This window comes from Miniopterus natalensis, chromosome 5, assembly GCF_054644295.1.
Source record: "Miniopterus natalensis isolate mMinNat1 chromosome 5, mMinNat1.hap1, whole genome shotgun sequence".
Taxonomy (NCBI): domain Eukaryota; kingdom Metazoa; phylum Chordata; class Mammalia; order Chiroptera; family Miniopteridae; genus Miniopterus; species Miniopterus natalensis.
The window spans coordinates 78,547,902-78,566,568 of record NC_142085.1 but is presented as its reverse complement, the minus strand read 5'-3'; the positions used below and the strand labels follow the sequence as shown (position 1 = coordinate 78,566,568).

At 39.4% G+C, this 18,667-nt stretch overlaps 1 protein-coding gene across 5 annotated transcripts in view; it reads right to left on the bottom strand.

The window, feature by feature from the left end:
* Positions 1-220: 220 nt before the first annotated feature.
* PHACTR2 (phosphatase and actin regulator 2) overlaps positions 221-18,667 on the bottom strand; it is a 99,258-nt gene continuing 80,811 nt past the window's right edge. For 4 of the 5 annotated variants that reach the window (XM_087817662.1, XM_087817665.1, XM_087817664.1 and 1 more), the window contains 3 exons: positions 17,143-17,280; positions 13,787-13,863; positions 221-6,283 (listed from right to left, as the gene is read on the bottom strand). In XM_087817662.1, coding sequence (XP_087673788.1) covers positions 6,268-6,283; positions 13,787-13,863; positions 17,143-17,280 — 231 coding nt within the window. In that variant the 3' untranslated portion in view covers positions 221-6,267. Of the gene's footprint in view, positions 6,284-13,782; positions 13,864-17,142; positions 17,281-18,667 lie in introns of those variants that run through there. The other variant, XM_087817663.1, reaches the window with a different exon arrangement.

Below are 18,667 nucleotides of genomic sequence, written 5' to 3'. Positions count from 1 at the left end.
AGAGAAACTGTCATGTTAATTGGTGTACAGTTCCAGTTATTTACACTCATAGATAGTACACCTGTGCAACATGTAGGATCAGATCACTCACTGGAAATCAGGAGTCAGTCAGTCAGTCTGATAGTGGTCACAGCTTCCCACCCATATCACTTTAACCAAATAGTCAAAGAACGACTATGTCCTTTATTTTAAAATGACTGTCACATAGACAAAAAAAAAAAAAAAAAAGTTTTTGGTAGGTACTAAATCTGGTGAAGTCGGTTCAGAATGTTGTGAACACATTGGCACATTTCTAAGCCACAGAATATTTAAAAATATATAAAAAATATTAGTGCCTATATTTTAAGTCATGAAAGTGGTTTGACCCTAGATTCATGCAGATTGTTTTTGAACCCTTGTTAGCATTGTAATGGCGACTTCTCCTTGTGGAGGCTCCCTAAGCGATGTAATGGTATAGTCAAACTATAACAGAAGCATCCAGTAAGGGAAAAGCACCCCAACCCCCGAAATTGGCAAGTGGCACAAATATTATTGGCATTTTACATACCATAAAATTGACCTGAGGGTGGAGTGGCATTCTGCCTTATTTAGTCCCTTCAACTTATTCTAAAAAAAAAAAATACTGGTATTTAACAAGGTACAAATTCTTAAGCACCAACTAAAAGTTCACAATATAACCACCTTTATCGACTCTGAGTTGCTCTTTCTCAAAAAAGATTTTTAGAAATTTGAATATTTAAAGAAATTATAGTGGCTAAATTAATTCCATTCTATTAGCTACAATTCATCCAAATCTATTCAAGACACATTTACCATTCAGGTTTGGTCATAAAAAGCAACAAAGAGAATAAGTACATTTAGGTATTGGTAGTGCAGTGTAATGTTTCACCTAGGTAAAACTCATCCTGTTTCGGGCACGATCGCCACTGAAGTATAAACAATGTAGATGCAATCCACGTTTCCTTCGTAAGTCAATGTTCACAAATTTTGGAAAAGTTGAACCACATGACTACATGTGCACAGGGGGAATGTGAACACCTGCATGTGGATTAAATACTTCTTTAACAGGATAAACAGGCGATTGTTTTGGAATTCATGGGATGTAGCTTCCCAGGTAACATCTCATGGTGATGCTCAGAGACCACAGGTTTTGTTCACGTGGACTGTCAGCCACCATGTTCGTGGTTAGGCCATGCAAGGGTCCTCGTGACATCAACAAGGGTTATGGGCAACAGCATAGTTCTGAAGTAAAACTGGTCAAAAAATGAGCAAGTCTGCTTCATGTGAAATCTCTCCGTTAAGTCCATCCAGGGACCACCCAGGTGAAGATGCCCCTGAGAACTGCCAGGCCTGCCCAGTAACGTCCTCCCCAAAGAACTGGCAAATGAAAGCTGAATCGAAGCAGAAGGTTTGAGAAATGAAGGGAGATGAAACCATTCAGGATCCAAAGAAATGCAAGGCAGTCGAGACAACGTTTAGGGACAGAAACTTCTTCCTGTGTGCCCTAAATTGTAGTAGACAGTGGTATTCAAGGGAGGGACAACCACCGTCCTAGGGGGCCATCTGACCACGGGGGAAAGCTTTGTACGTTTGGTTTTTACAGTGACTGAGCATGCTACTGGCATTTAGTCAGCAGGGGTCTGGGATAGCATACAGCTTACACGGTGTGAGGCACTGCTGTGCAAGCTCCAAATGCCAACAGCACCCCCACTGAGAAACACGGACCCAGGGTGCTTTGCTCATATGCACAGCTATGCTAGCAACACTAGCAAAATGACTGTGTGTGTGTGTGTGTGTGTGTGTGTGTGTACAGCAAATCCTAGCATAGCTCAAAATGACCCTTGCCTGTAGGGTTGGCTTTCAGCAGGAATAACTGCCATAGGAGTCTCCTTTTAGTGTGTGCCAGAAACCTTACAGTATATACAATGGGATTTGTTAATTTGGGATGACACTGTCTTTGAAAAAGCTTAAGTGGACTATGTTTCTGTTGTTTTCTAGAAATACTAATGGTGGTGCACATTTCCATACAAAGCTAAAGCTTAATGATTACCAAAAAAGTGAGAATGGTTTGAAACTATTCTACCTTTGTTCCCACCACCCTTTGGTCACTGCCAAATTATAGCAGAGCCCCATGGTACTCTTTGAAACTTGGGTTTGAATTATCTGGAGAGGTGCTTTTTCTCAGAAAGATGGTCCTGTGAATCTGATGGTTACTTTTCCCCTCTAGGATATATTTCAGTACTGGAAGTTCATTCTGCTTTGTCAAATAAAACAAAGTGATACAGCCAACCCACAGTAGAGAGCAAATACTCAGTAGTGGAAGATGAACTATTTCAAGAGGCCAAGAGAGAACTTTGTAATGAATTGCATCTAAGGTTCCTTAGTGTTCACAGCACACTCTAATGATGTGAAGAAATCCATTTTTGATTCAAAATACATACTTTTACTAGTAAGGTTAGGCTTAAAAATATGACTGAAATTTAGGAATGCTCGAGCTACCATACTGATGAAATGACATAAATTTATATGTCATGTACGAATTTGATTCCCTCTCACCTGTTCTGAAAGAGATTTCTCACTGTGAAATGTGCTGCTGAGACCACTTAAAAAATATTAACACTGAAGAAAATGTTGAGCAAGAAAGAAAGAGAGAAAAGAAATCCTTCCTGTTTAAATGTGGGCATACTACTAGGCGGTAGACAAGGTTGCCCTTTTCTATTGTGAAGACAGTACAATTTTTGAAAGTTGTGTCTGTCTCACTCCATTAAGTATAAATGCAATGCCTGTTATGTGTTAAAATGTGGTACTTATCAGGATAGGCGTGTTAATGAAGACTTTTCTCTCTTATAAGTGCAAGCTACTGTATTTTTTTTAAAGTGCCAGCGCAGCACTGAATTAACTGCAGCATGTAAAACCTGAATTATGGGTGTGAAGAGCTTACCTCTCATTTTCAATATTGGATCATTTTTGAAGGGCGTATTCAACGCCTCTGCTTCCTTAAACAGATCTTCACTTAAATTTCAGAACTTTCTACTTACAGAATATATTTACTAACGACAGAAAAAGATTAAGTGAAAAATCACTGTGCTAATAAAGGATATAAAAATGAAACCAGAAAGTCAGTCTTTCTGGGTAAACCAAAGAGAGAGACGAGTTTGTCTTTTCCTCTATGTAAAACAGTTATTGAAATACCCAAAATGGTTCTCTGAATTTATAGATTTAATGTAAATAATTTAAGGAATTAACACAAGGGTGAACTATTTGACCATAAAAATGCAAGACATTTCACATACACAGGAAACCATCAGGCAGGGTCGTCTTAAATTAATGCTGCTCACCAGAGGTCTAATTTGTCGGACTGGTTGGTAATGGCCACGAAAATGCTGATAAGCCCAGGGAGTCTTCTTATTACCTCAATGTCAATGTTCCTTTTCTACATGTTAAGAATAATGGAAATGGCCACTTACAGTCTGTCTAGTTCTTTCCTACCTGGGACCATCCTGGAGATGGGTTTTTTGGGGACTCAGGAAAACCCACACACTTCCTCTACATCAGCCTAATGTCGTGGTTTAAATAGGGAAAAAGATTCACACACACACTTATTTTCTTGCTAGAACTATAGCTTATGGGTTGGATTGTAGAACTGCTGAAATTGCAGAAATGCTCTGGCAGAGGCATCAATATATGGGGGGGCGGGGTTCACAAGACCTCTGGGTGGGCTGTCGGGGTGGATATGCAGTGTTTCTGCATTTTAGTTAGCTATTAAAATAGAGCCTATTCTGCAAAGTATAGCTTACTTCACAATCCTTTGATTCTTTCCACAGCTTTTTATTTAAAGAATCAATCTAAGAAGTAACTGGTGGTTCCAATTCTTATATATCGGACTAGCAGCGGTTAGTTTTTTTGACTTTTAAATTTGTGTTGTTTAAACTTTTCTCTAAGCACGTAAATCAGTATGGAGAAAAAAAGTGAGTAGGTTCCTCAATCTGACCTATCATACAAGAAAATATATCGAGGCACCAGATTCTCATTTTTGTCTGGGTGCACCTCAGGGTAGGAGTAAAAAATTGCATTACATGCACCACTAGAGGGGAAAGAACTGTTCCTTTTATCAGCTAAATAGGGACTTTCTATGACATGTATATTGAGTGACAAAATAGTGATGTCTTATAGTTATCGTTTTTATGGAGGTGAGGCTTTGTGATTTGTTCAAAAATCCTAAGTATAGATAATTAAAGTAACATTACATTCCTTGGTACTTTCCCCAAGACAATAAACTAATAATACAATAATGTAAGGAAGAGGGTGACTTCAGCCAAAAATTAGGACATAGGTAATGTTATGTCTATGGCTGGATTGAAACCCTATGAAATGGACTAAACCTCAGCCAGAGAAAGACACCCAGGCATCAGAAACATTTTCCAGAGCAAAACTATGTCTCACCCTGTTAGTGAAATAACAGCAGTGCAGAAATCTATGTTTATTTCATTAATGCACGTGGCTAGTGTGGCAAGAGGTGCAACAGTGCTGGTCACTCTTCTTAGTTATAAATGGTCCTGTTTTTTTTTGTAATAGACTAATTGGGGCCAAATATTTTTACTTTTAAGCAAAATCATCTAATTTCAAGTGGTTTTTTAAAATATCAATAAATGGCAGGATCCAAATTTATCTACCAGATGAAATGTTTGCTTTTTGGTTGAAATTGAAAATTACAGTCTTCCACATTATGAATCAGAATCATTTCAGAAAATTCTTGTCCAAGCTCTGAGAATAAAATGAAGTCTATTTAGGTCTTGTCTTATTATACAAATCATGTGTTTTTAATAAAAGGGGCACAAAACAATTGTGAAAAACAACTAAGTGCAAGGTAGTATTTACATGTGGTCGTATGTGTCTGGGCGCAGAAGCCATGCTGTGCCTGTGACTCCATGGAAAATGCAAGATGACAACAGAGGGTTTATTAATGTAAACAATACAGACTGTAGGCGCAGAGGGACACCTTCCATAATTTTAAAGTCACCTATTTTTTTTGCAGTGAAAGTCAATGTTATATTTATGGATGCAATCTGCACACTCATAAAACACAAAATGAGATTCTCCTCACTCTCGACTTAGCAACAATTTTCTGTGTTCCTTTATGTCTTTGGGTGAGTATTTCTTTGATCCCTGTGCCTTATCTTTTTAATAGCAGCGATCCAACTGAATGCAGCACTGGAAATAAGTAGTCCTTTGCAGTCCCGCTCAAAGCTAACTGCTGGCAGAACACTTGCATTTTGCTTAAGTTTTAATTTTGGATTCAGATTTTTTTAAAAAAAGATGTGATTGTCGATATTATCTTCCTTAGATCAAGTATGGTTGTTTCCACCTTGGAGATAATCAAGCGAGGGAAAGACCAAAAGATTTATTTCTAAAGCTTGCTACAGATGAATAGGGTCACATCCTGTGTGACTTCATTCCCAGTCTTGTTATCCTTCTAGAAGGTTGGTCATTAGGAAAAGAGTATAAAAAAAGTGAAGTGTGTATAGTTATGCTACTTAAAGCATGCAACAGAATTTGGGTAAGCATGCTTGCTAAGAGTACATAAAAGCCTCTTGCATTTAAGAAAAAGATGCATGAAAACACTCAGACTTATTTGTGGCAATTGGATTCACTGGCACAACATAAAATAATGGTACTATACTGTAGAACATAATGGTGAAAGAATATTCTTCTAGGATCAGGTCTGTAAGAATCCACAGCGGGTGATTAGATCCCCCAATCCCTTAATAAGTTCTCAGCTATCAAAAGCCTACTTCAAAAATACATTTAAGCTTCAATTTTCTCTTTTTCATTAACATAATGAAAAATTTCTCTTTCTGTTTTTCAACCCCCACCCCTTGCCAGTGCCCAGCCATTCCATTCTCCACTTTTTTAAAACCCGCACTTTAAAATTTGGCTTTCTGGTAATAGGGAGCCAGCGATTGTCTTCTGCTCATCTTCTTTGATTAAAACCCCTGATGAAGAACAACTCATGTAACCATTGTGTCCCTTACCATCAATACATATGCTGAACAGCAGGGTCACTATACCTGTCCCTTTGCTTGTTGGCCACATGTGGGCTGTACAGGCGGGGAGCACTTTCTATGCGCTTCCACTTTCCACACGCTTCCTTCACCACAAGGTACACGGAAACACACACAATCAAATCCCAGTGCAATATCAGGTGTTCGGGGAGCCAGGCTTCCCCCAAAGATGATCAGTCTATTTTCCAAAGGGTCTCGCACCTCATTACGGACGATGGAACCTGAAATAAGAAAATGGAATCACTGAGTCTATGGTACAGAAGCAGAGTCTGCATTCAGTGAGCTGAATAAGGAACGGGAATGTCTGTAGTTAGAGGTGGCTCCAGACATCCCCCAATGAATCACTGTTATAAATTACGGTCGTAACAGAATACTGGAATGCTGGGACAGCCCCGCACAGAAGACGCCGGCTATATCATCCAGGATGCAGCGCGATCAAGAAACAAAACACCACTAGCCTCGTGGATCATGCTCTAACCTTTATTGAGCAAAAGGAGATGTTTCATAAGGGTTTTGGTTACCCCCGGATTGTGGTTATACAAGGAAAACATCAACAAACAGGGACTATTTCATTAACTTCATCCCCTCATCACCTCCCGTGCAGGACCCCAAATCTACTTTCTACACCTGAATTTCCAAATGCCTGTTGGGAATTTCCCTCCAAACATTCTATAGGCAGCGTACTAAGCATGTGCACAACTGCACAGGTTATCCTTTCTTTTAAACCTGCCCTTGTACTTTCTATCTTGTTAAACGTTCTACCTTTTAAAATCCTTTTAGTCTAAAACCTCATGTTGGCAACTCAGATCTCTGGGCCCTACACAAACTTCTTGCAATGACTAGAAAAGCAAGTCCAGCAATGTCCCTGGGTTTGAAACAAGAGCATCACTCCCTCCGTGCAGGAAACACAGCCCTGTCCATACCACACGGAGGGAGGAGCCTGGGGTCCCTGTCGATACAGACAAATACACTGTCCCTGCAGTGTGTCTATACCACGAGCTACCAAAGGTCCCTCCCTGTTAGGTCCAGCTTTTCCAGGAATTACAGGCTCATGTAACTTAGCATTTATTTTAGGCCTCTCCTTATTTGCTGGGCTTCATACACCAAACACCCCACAGTGTCTTAATCTTCATTTGGTCCTGGATTCAAAGGCCAAGTTTGGGGAAACATGACATGAGGAGCTTTCTCTTCCCATCAGTAATGTCTGTGGGATGAAGTAGGTAAATAAAAATTTGGGAAGGGTAACAAGGTGAGTAGTCAGTGGACCAGGAGAGATTTAGAGCCTTCCAAAGCCCAGCATTTTTCCTGGAAAGTGTCCTGTAAAAACATTTCTAAAATTTGGCAGGATACTATAAGGTTGACACTGTAAGGTTTTTTGTTTTTTCCGCAGACACAATTTGCCCATGGGTCCCATTAGAGAGTGAGTCCCACAGTCTGGGTTGCATGGAAGATCACAGGCCATCAGCATAGCTTCAAGGGCTGGCTAAGAAGGGAAGGTGACCAGCTAATGTGTGATCGCAATAATATGCTCACAAAGCCCAGGGTCAGAAATGTGGGCTCTCTTCATATGGGCTGAAAGGTCTGGTAAAAAAACCAAAACAACTCACATATTTTCCCACACTATCCAATCAGAAAAGGGCATTTACACTGTGTTTAAATTAAGCATCTTATCTTCAAACTAAGCTCTAAAATTTTATGCTAGAGGTACTGAAATGCAAAGCTTTCTTAAGTTAGTTACTATTCAGTGGTTTGCATCCATTTTGACACATAAGAAGTTCAGCTTTGCCTCCTGAGAAGTTCGCCTACCTGGCAGAATGACAGTTTTGGCTCTAGGCTTCAAGCCGATGGAGCAATAAATACATCTACTGTGCCCTAAGGATACTTAAGTTTTCCTGACTGCTCTTTTTTTTCCAGAACTTTCCAGAGATTCAAATTTGAAATTATCTATATTTTCATCTTCTTCTTAAAATTGCAATACATTTTTCTTATTTCCATACTGTTGAGAGGGAGTAAACTGGCGGAAAAGCTATTTTTAAATCATGGAATTCAGGAAAAAATAATTCTTTTCCATAAAGAAATAATTTGTTGCCATATGGTTCCTTCATAATCTATTTTTTAAAATGTACTCCTGTATATTCGTTCATAAAATATAAAATATAAAATCACTCACAAATGTAAAATATGAACTTTCCTATGCTTCCTATTTGTGATATACAGAAATCCTGAATAATTCATTTCCCCTTTATTTAAGAGCGTTTACTTGTCTCAGCCCACACACTTATGTTAAACAAATGAGGAGGTTCTCCTAAACCACAGCTCCTTGCTTTGCCCGAGAAAACAGACCACAGGTTGGGTGGGATTTTATTACTTCGAAAGCTGAGCCATGATTTCAGCTCTGGTGGTCACAGCAGCATTTTGCAACCCTTTTAAGTTTCTGTCCAGGTAGCAAGTAAATGGCGCGCCTATGAAAGAAAGCGCCACTGCAGAAGCACCCTTCTCCTTCCTCTTCCTCGGGGCAGGATTCTTAATTAAGCTGAAAGAGGGGTTTATTTTATCTGTAAACACACCTAAGATAGTGATACCACAAGATGGCACAGAATGAGATAATTAAACACACACGCACACTCAACATAACCACATCAAGAAAATTTGAAAAGTAGAGAAATGAAAAAAAAAAATATCCCTGCTCTTAAACCAGTAAGAGTTTTTTATATCATTTCCTAATTTTTTTCTATGCATCTGAATTTTAAATAGAACATACCACTGCTGTATGTACATTTAGTTAGTATCCTGATTTTTCCACTTTATATTATGCCAACGATCCCTCAAGGCTCGTTTTCATTCTCAGAGCATCAATTCAATGGTTTCATAATATCCCTTAATGGAAATACTACATTGCACACTCTAAAATTGTTCCTATTTACAAGATTCAAAGTTTTTTAAAAAAATAATAGTCTCTTGATTATAAATCTGATACACATTGAAACTTAAAAAAATTGGAAAGCAGAACTTTCAGAAGAAAAATATGATTATCCCTAATCTTAACACTCAGTTGTAACCGTTTTAAAATTTAGTTTTTAAATAAAATTTGACCTTTCATACAATTTGCCTTTATGGTTTCGAGAATTATTTTAAATGGTAGAAATTCCATTTACTATGGAAAGGGAAGTGGCTTTCCTTTGCCATGGAGATCTCCTTCCAGAACGCAATGGCTCTGCAAATGGTCTTGGGAATTGGAACAGTGGTGTGGGAGGACAGCTGCTCCTGGGAGAAGATACAGGAGGTGGCCGGGTAAGCAGCAAGTGTTCTAAGGGACAAGGTTAGGGCTTGGTACCGAACAGGCCACAGAATAAATTCTCAGAGGGCCCACTCGTCCTCACACTTGTTACATGCCCCTAGGGTGCATTCCAATTCCAGACAGCTACCTGCAAATACTGGGAGAAACTTGGGGAATTGGGTGAAAGAGGGGATCACTACAATTCTTCCCCCCTACAGATCAAGCATGTCCCAGAATGTATTCATGATGGGGGTTTCCAAGGTGTCTTCTTGGTATACCAATAGCAAGAGTGTCACATGATGACTACTCAAGAAAAGTCATCGTGCTGAAATTCTCATTTACAAAAAGAGTAGGGAATAGATCCTTTATTTAAATTTTTTTTTTTTTCCTGATTAGGGAATAAATTCTGATGTTTCACAAATTCAAAAGGTTCAAAGAGTAGTGAAAAGAATCCCTTCCATGCCAGCACCTAGTCACTCAATTCCCCTTCCCAGAGACAACCAATGTCATCAGCTTTTTGTGTCTCTCTCCACAGATACAGAAGCAAAAAAACACAAAAAACCCCACAAGGCTACATATGGGAACGGGTCCTTCCAGTGTTGACCGATACATCACTGTGTGGGAGATTATCTCCAGATAACGAGGGGCCCGGGCAGAGGGAACAGGGCCGCCTCAACCCTTTTAACACCCCCAAATGCCCCGGGAGTTAATAGATTTACGTTTTACAGGAAAAGTTTAATTGATGTAAGGAGATAATGTCTGACACTAATAAGAAGAGCTAATAAGTGAGCTGCTCCGTATCCAGGTGGCACTGGAGAGGCTGGGTAATGATCGACAGCGTGTTTATTCCCTCTGAGGGTGGCTGGCACTAAGAACACCGCAATCTTCTACATGAGCAATTTTCTAAATGTAAAACATTATTGTATATTTGGATTATTTGGATTAGACATAGCAGTGTTTACCAAAACTTGTTTCTCCTGAAAGAAACACTGAAAACAATTTGATAATCATACACAGGATTTTTGTAAGTCTCAGAGCCAAAATGTTTCTGTACTGAAAGGCAAGTCTGATAATGTAATATAAATGAATGGAAAAACAGCAGATCTCTGCTTTACTGCCAAGTTTTTAAGAATACTTAAGCAAGGCATATTCATCTTAGTGATATGAATATTTAATTTTTTTTCTTATCAGGAAAGACATTTGAAAGAGTGTTAATCAATATAGTTTTTGAAAAACTTTTAAAGCTTATCCTCAATATCAGCTGTTATCCTCCAAAAAGTCTGTAATTTTCTTTTGAAATACAGCTCAACCTTATTTACATCTATTAATATTTACTTAAACAATGAAGATATTAATAGACTATTTATGGAACACAACAAGCATACTCTAAGTTTCTATAGATGAGTAAATACAGAAAAATAGCCAACAGAATTTTCAAGGTGAGAAAATACCCTACCAGATATAAAAATATACTACGAACCTATTCTAATGAAACAGTAGACACAGCGCAAGGCTAGACAATAGACACACTAAAGAATCTGAAAACTGACCCACGTGTACATTAAAGGAAGAATTTCACATTGAGGGGGAAAGGAGTGGCAGTGGGAGAACTGACTACTGATTTAGAACAAAGTTAAGTGTTTACTCTCTTGAATCACACACTCAAAGAAAAGCACAATGGATGAAAGATCTAAGTGTAAAAAAAAAAAGGCATGTATAAAATTAAAGTAATACTTTCATAATCTTGACCTTCCTCCATAGGACACAAAACAATGAATTAAAAAACGACAATACAGACAAATTTAAGTATGCAAACATTTAAACAAAGGACCATAAAAAAGTTAAAACGCTAGCAGTAAACTGGGGAAAGTATTGTGACATGCAGTTAAGGACGGGTATCCACAATATTTGAATTTTTACTAATCCATAAGGAAAAGACAAACAACCCAAAAGAAAATTGGTCAAGACAAATCAAAGAATAAAAAATAACTGGTTAATAAAGGTATGAAAAGATGTTCAACTGTACAGAAATCAGTGAACTAGGATATTAATGTTCATTCTTTATATTCTTTATTTTTTTTATTTTTTATTATTTTTAAAAATATACCTTTATTGATTTCAGAGAGAAGAAAGGAGAGAGAGAGAGACAGACAGAAACATCAATGATGAGAGAGTCATTGATCGAGCCCACAACCTGGGCATGTGCCCTGACCGGGAATCAAACCCTGATCACCTGGATCCTAGGTCAATGCTCAACCACTGAGCCACGCCTGGCCCGCCAATGTTCACTGTTTAGACTATAGACCCCCCTCTCCCCCATCATCACCCCCAAAGCTGATAAAGGTGAACAGACCAGGCATGCTTCACAAACTGTAGGTCCCAGAATAGTGTCTTCCAAAGCATAAAAAATATATACCCAGCGACCTAGCAAATCCACTTCTGCGACTAATACATAAATACCGGTGTGTGTGCACAAAGACATATTTATAAAGAAAGTCAAGGCAACATTGTTTCACTAACGAAAAACTAAAAATTCCATAAACATCAACCAAACGGTCCAATAATTTACAGCATATAACCTATGAAATACCAGAGTCATTCAGATGAATGAGGTCTATACTAATATGGAAAGATTTTCTAGATGCTGTTTTGTGTGTGACTGAGAAGGTGCACATATATGCAGATGTATACACACACACACACATTTGTAAGTGCACAGAAAAATGTCTAGAAGGATCTACACCAAACTTTCACCAGTGGTTACCGGTGAGAATGGGAATGAAACTGGGGAAAGGGTGAAGGGGGTTTTCATTTTTACTTGATACATTTTCATACTGTTTGAATGCTTATTTAGATTCTATTATTTGTTTTTATTAAAAATACACATATAAAAAAGAAATGACCTTTACATTCCCATGCATCCTATTTTCTTTTTACTTGTTTATAGTGCACAACAGAAGAGAAAGACCCTCTTTTGGGTATAAATGCTTACTTTTCATAAAATGAGGACTTCCACAGAAAGGCATTTTAAATTTTTAATTATTTTTTATTGTCATTTATTCTTTATATAATGCCATCAAATGAAATGAGGGGTCCAATTACTACAATTTCTAGGAGAAATACGGAGAAGTAAAATTATTCTGAATGACAAAGACTGGGTTGATGCAGTCACTACGTTCAGGGGCCAGGTCTCAACGACAAAAACATGCCACCTTCCCAGTTGCCTGGCGGTCCCAGCCAGCTCGAAGTCACCATAAATATCCAGCCACCTTATTATGATCAATTTTACTAGAGAAGTGTGACCACAGGTGTCAGATATTAGCATGAACTTCTCCTGACTCTAGAAGTAGGAGGGAGAAAAAGATAGGACTCTCAGGTCTGGCTTGATGTTGGCATGGGATGGGTCTATGTGTAGATTATGATAGGACGAAGCCTTCAAACTGAGAAAAGCCCTATACACTCAGGATGTCTGAAAGCCCTACATGCATTCACACACACACACACAAATAATAAATAAATAAACATGACATTGGAGAAAACAAAACAAGAAACATCACTAGGAGAAAGGGGAGTTTCTTCTGCACACCAGACCTTACTATAGGAGCCACAGCCATGGAGCAAGGCAGGCTCCATGCACTGCAGGGAAGAGGTTTGCTATTAAATCTACTTCTATCATGTGACATGCTCCCGAGCAGGGACACCACCGTCAACAAGGGCCTCTGCAGAAGCAGTGGCACCCTGATGTACGGCTGCCCTCCAGAGGCTGTTTCTAGCCTAGGGGGTCAGTACATGTTCTCCAGATAGAAGTCTTCATATAATCATGTCTTGGTATATATTTAACAATTCAGTTTTAAAGTTTTGATTGGCATGCAAATTTTTAGGAACACACCTGTTATATAAAGCAAAGTATGTAGATAGAAACATATAAAACATCTGTGAATTGTGGGGTCAGACATGATCACTCAGGGATTATAAAACTGAAGGTGCTGGGAGGAAAAATGGTAGGATTATAGTGAGCTTCTGCGGCACCAGTAAAAACTGGATTGCTATTTTAAGTGACAGACTCTGAAAACTGAGTTTCTCTCCTCTCTAAGTATGTCTACTGTGAGTCCAAAGCAGACACATATGTGCCCACACCAGCTCCCACCAGCATCTGTTCTGGGCATAAAACTTTAACTGAATCTCTTCAAAAGCAGAGGAAACGATACTGGAGCTTGTCTTAGGCCCAGAAAATAAAGCTAAAAAGAAACCAAAATGTAGCCCTTTAGAATGATTCAAACTTCTCTGAAAGAAAACCTTAATTTTAGAAATGTTCATTAGATGGTATTATGTTAAACTGTGTTTTTTTGTGTGTGTTTTTTTAATTTAATTGTGATAAAATCCACATAACATAAAACTTACCATCTTAAACCTTTTTAATATGCTAAAGTGAATTTGGTCTACCTACCTTGTAAACTGTCGACTCTCTTCGTGAACTTCCATTTCTGTGCTTTTAAATTCATTTAGTTCTTTCCTTATTGCTGCCTAAATAGGAAAAAATAAAGATATACAGAATTATTACTTAGGTCGCATTTCCTCGGCATGTACTGCATCAACTAAGCAGATCTGCTAAGAATTGTCTTCAAGAGAGGGATTCTTAATTCCTACCAGGTAAAGGTGCGAGAGACGCTCACATCCGTCAGGTTGAAAAGCTCAAATGCTCATTGTTAACATCAGTGATCTATTAACAATAGTGGCTGGATCAGGGATGGTTTTTGGTTTTCACTTTGTGTTTATCTTTATAGCCTAATTTTTCTACAAAGAATAGTTTCCTCATGTAAGTTTAAAAATACTAATAAAAACAGCTCCAAAATCTCTTTGAAAAATGGCCTCTTCAGCCAAAACATAGGATGATGTTACAAACCAGAGAGAGTAAGTTTACCGGCAGATAAGGAAAACTACAAGGCGGGGAAAATGATGACTATTAGAAAAGGGAAGTGACAGAAGAAAACCCTGAGGCCTCTCTCTGGCTTTCTCCTGTCACTGCCACTCTGCAATCTACAAGTTTTTCTCCCAACGCCCCCTTCAATGTGACATTTAAATCCTGTTGTCTCAGCTTGCCTTTTCTCCTCTCAAATATATTCCTCAGCCCCTATAGGTTCCATAGGGAGCCTGTGGCTGGGAAGCGATTGCAGGGATGGTTTTTTTCTTTGAAAAGCAATTCTTGCTACTGGTTTTTGGAAGAGATGAAGTAAGCAGAAAGATTTGTGGGCCTGGGTCCCCTGTGACAAGAGTATACATCTTGCTGCACAAGTGAGGTAGACTGTGAGGATACTTTGTTTTAATCACTATAAATCTTGGTACCTGGAACTGAAATAGTCGAGCTGTTCCATACTAATAGCCAATTAACATCTATCAAAAAGTCTTCCTTAAAAGGAGGTATTCTAACATGGATAGTGGCATAAAATCCTGTCTCTATGTTCATTTAAAATTTCCCCTTTGAACATTCAAGTTTTGGTAGAGGAAGTGAAAAGCAGTCCACTCGGAGTCAGAAGTCACGGGTTCTAATCTAGTCTTACCTACGCCTTCAATAGCAGTGTGACCCTTAGTGAGTTACTTTGCTCCAAATCTGTTTTCTCATCTGGAAAATGGGGATAAGAATACCTCACAATATTATGAGAATCAATTAAGAGCATATTTGAAAGTGCTTTGTACACTGTAAATATTCAATAAAATGTCATTACTGTGATACTTTCAAAAAAATGCATTACATTTTAGTTTGTGATTGTGACTACTAATCCTCTCATTTTCATGTATAGAGAGTCTACTATGTGCAAGAAGATAATGTCACTCAAGGAGTCTTGGAAACAAGGCAAAATCCTCATTCTCAATGGTAGGTGGCTATGATCTAAGAGTCTGGCAAAAATCAATGAAAACATTCTTTGAGAATCAACCGGGATGTGGAATCTACAAAGAGTACTGTATAGTTTATATTTAATTGTAAATTGTGTGTTACCCATTCTTTATATTAGTAACACAACTCACTTATGACCATATATGTAGACAGCCAACTCAATATTTAAAGACACATCCCACATGCTCATCTGCACTGTGACCTTGCCATTCCCTCATCAAGAGGTGGAGTCTACCTCTCTAGCCTTGGACCTCCGTGAGACCTACAACTGCTTTGAACAACAGAACACGGCAGAGGTGAGGCTGTGCCAGTTCAGGATGTAGCCCTTAACTGGCCTAGCAACTTCTGCTTCCTTCTTCTTGCAAGCCAGCTGCCATGTAAAAAAAATGTGCCCACCCTCAGGAAACCACACTGCGAGGAACCCAAGGCTCAAGCAGAGGCTCCAGAGATGCCCGGTGGATACAGAGAGAGAGCAAGGAGCAATAAGGTAAAGATGTGCTAGTGAAGAAGCTATCCCAGAAGTGGACTCTGTAACCCCAGGCACCTCCCTACTTGACGCCACGTGGGTCAGAAACAAACTGCCGAGCTGAGCCCTTCTGGAATTCCTAGCTCACAAAATTGTGAACAAAAGAAGATGGCTGTTTTAAGTCACCAAGTTTTGGGGTGGTTTGTTACAAAGCAGTTGATAACCTGAACACTGTTTCAAGACTTTCATCTCACAGATGATGAAATGGAGACCAAGTGACCTTCTAGATATCAAATGGGCATTAAGGTACAAAGATGGGGCTCAGGCATCGGCCTTCTTACTTTGAGTCCTCCACTCTTTCCAATAAAAAGAGCTTCAGAGCCTATGTCATCCAGATAATAGCCTCAGATCTCCGCGCTGTGTGTGCTGGTTTGTAATTAGAAATGATGAGTCAGTTACAGGCAATGAATGTGAAGTGAAATGATAGGAACTGGTTGCTTGAAAAAGTATGTCAGCAAGTTGTTACTACAGCCAATTAAAGAAATGTTATACCTATTTTAAAAAAATTCACTAAAGAATGACCACAGTTTTATTCCAAGAGTTACTTCCTCTTAGTATCTAAAGAGATTTCCTGAGATTGTTACGAGAGGGAAACAAGTTTCCCCCCCTCTCAAATGTTATGTTAGTGAGACACATGTACAATAATCTTAACTCTCTTCTACTCAAAGAAGAACCAAAGTTTAGGCCTAATAACTCTTCATGTAAGTGTACATGGGGCTGATTTTGTTGACAGATACAGGACAGAAGGAAGTAGGTTGATGTAGTGGGATTGGAGCCCTAATGGTGCTGTGTTGGACCAACAATGGGAAGTCATTGAGCTGAAACTAGGTATTTCTAAGATTGAAACAAAACAGGCCGCCAAGAGATAGCACTGAGAATACATAGTATTTTTTATTATTATCATTTAAATCTTCCCCCGAGGGTATGTTTTTATTGATAGTTAGAGAGAGAGGAAGGGGGGGGGGAGAGAGAGAAAGAAAGAGAAAGAAACACTGATGTGAGAGATAAACACTGATTGGCTGCCTCCCACACACGCCCCAACCGGGGATCAAACCCACAACCCAGGTATGTGCTCTGACTGGGAACGGAACCCGTAACCCTTTGGTGGATGGGGCGATGCTCCACCCAATGAACCACCTGGCGAGTATTTTTGATACCATGAGAATTACAGTTTTTTCCTGAGGCTTAGTTGAAAGAACTTCATTAATATTACTAAATATATCACATAAGTGGCTTAAATAATCAAAGGTAGAAAATTATTGGGATAATTGGTAATATCTAGCTTCCTAAGATGGCCGAGAGGGGATGAGTGAGTGGGCGCTTTTAGAAAAGCAATAAAATCATAAATAAGTGAAATCATGGCTAAAGCCACTGGAGTTCTTGCCTTGTCTGCAGGTGTCAACCTGGCCCAGGGCTTGTCTGCCCGGCGATCGTAGTCGGGAGAATCGGTGACTTCTACATACTCGTTAAACCGCAGGATCCTTCGAGCCTGTAGCTCTGCCACCGTGGGTCTCAGGCTGAGCTGCAGGAGAACAGGGACAAAGGACCAGTTCAGTAAACCATTTACAGCCTCGTGGTGGCAAGTTTTCCATAGAGAACTTCAAAGTTGAGGTTAAATAAGGTCACTTTCAGTTATCAAAAGAAAAAAAGGAGGCAGCAGCATCTTGGGAGTTTCTAATAAGAACTAGAAAGCAGAGTGCCCTAATTCTGAGACTATAAAAATCATCATTTTTAGATAGGTCACAGTCTTTGGTAAGTGTCTGCATTATGCTGTTTTTTCCAACTTGCCAGGCATTGTGATAAAGGGGCCTGTCGTCGCTGACACAGGGAACATGAAGCCACACAGATACGACAAAACTTCAGATACAGGATGGCTGGTTTGGGGACTGAATTATGTATCAAGACAAAAAGTCCTGCAATTTTTAGAAATGAGAATAAAAATCCTGATTTCTACTTTTATTAAACCTGTACACTCAGAAATGCACAAAGTTATGACAAAGAAATGGTCCAGTGAAGGGTCTGTCCATGGCCTTCTTCCATGGGAGGCTAAGGCCCCAGGTCCACATCTGATATTGACTCTTGGCCACAAAAGCTGATATGCAGGAGGGGGACCTTCTGAAGAATTGCACTTCAGTGGGGCCCTAACTGCTTAAAATCAGCTGCAACCTTAATTTAAGACACTTCTAATACCGTGGATTCCTCTTGTGGTCTTTGTCAAATTCAAATTTATAGTCTTATTTAATCTACCCAGCCCTTGTGTGTATGTGCTTTCCTCTCTTGGTCGTTTCCCAAGTCCAAGATTAAGGCAGAGATGGTTCTGAGACTAAAGAAACATGCCCGCCTGGTCGACAGGCATCACCTACTCTCTGCTATTGGGGTCCATGCTTCTGTGGTCTTTCTCGCTTGGGAGGTGTCACTGTATTGTCACACAGGTAAACCCAGGCCTCTGTTTTTTTCTATGGGGTCCATTTTCAGTGTCTTTTCTGTCCATATATGCACTCTGTACATAGCCAGACTACCCACTGTCTAAGTAGTCCTCTGTGGAAGTGTTCCTTATTTACATAGGCTCAATGTTTGGAAAAATTAAGCACAATCACAAAAAAATGTTTTTGTGGTTAAAAACATCCCCTTTCCAGGGCCTTGGTTTTCTCTTAAGTAAAACCAGAAGCTGAACTCAGTCAACGCTCTAACCTTCAAGGCATTCAAAGACTCTTAGAAGGCCTGGGTCTGCACCCTGAGCCCACCTGAGCTGGGATATGACCATTTCAGTTCCTTCCAGGTTCGTGAAGCTCTGGTGGGCAACGGACAAAGGAAGGAGTAATCTAAGTGGTTCTGTTGTGCTCTCAGTGACGGTCTAATCTATACTGCTAGATTCTCACTGCCTCTCCAGGACAGGTGGGGTTACGGAG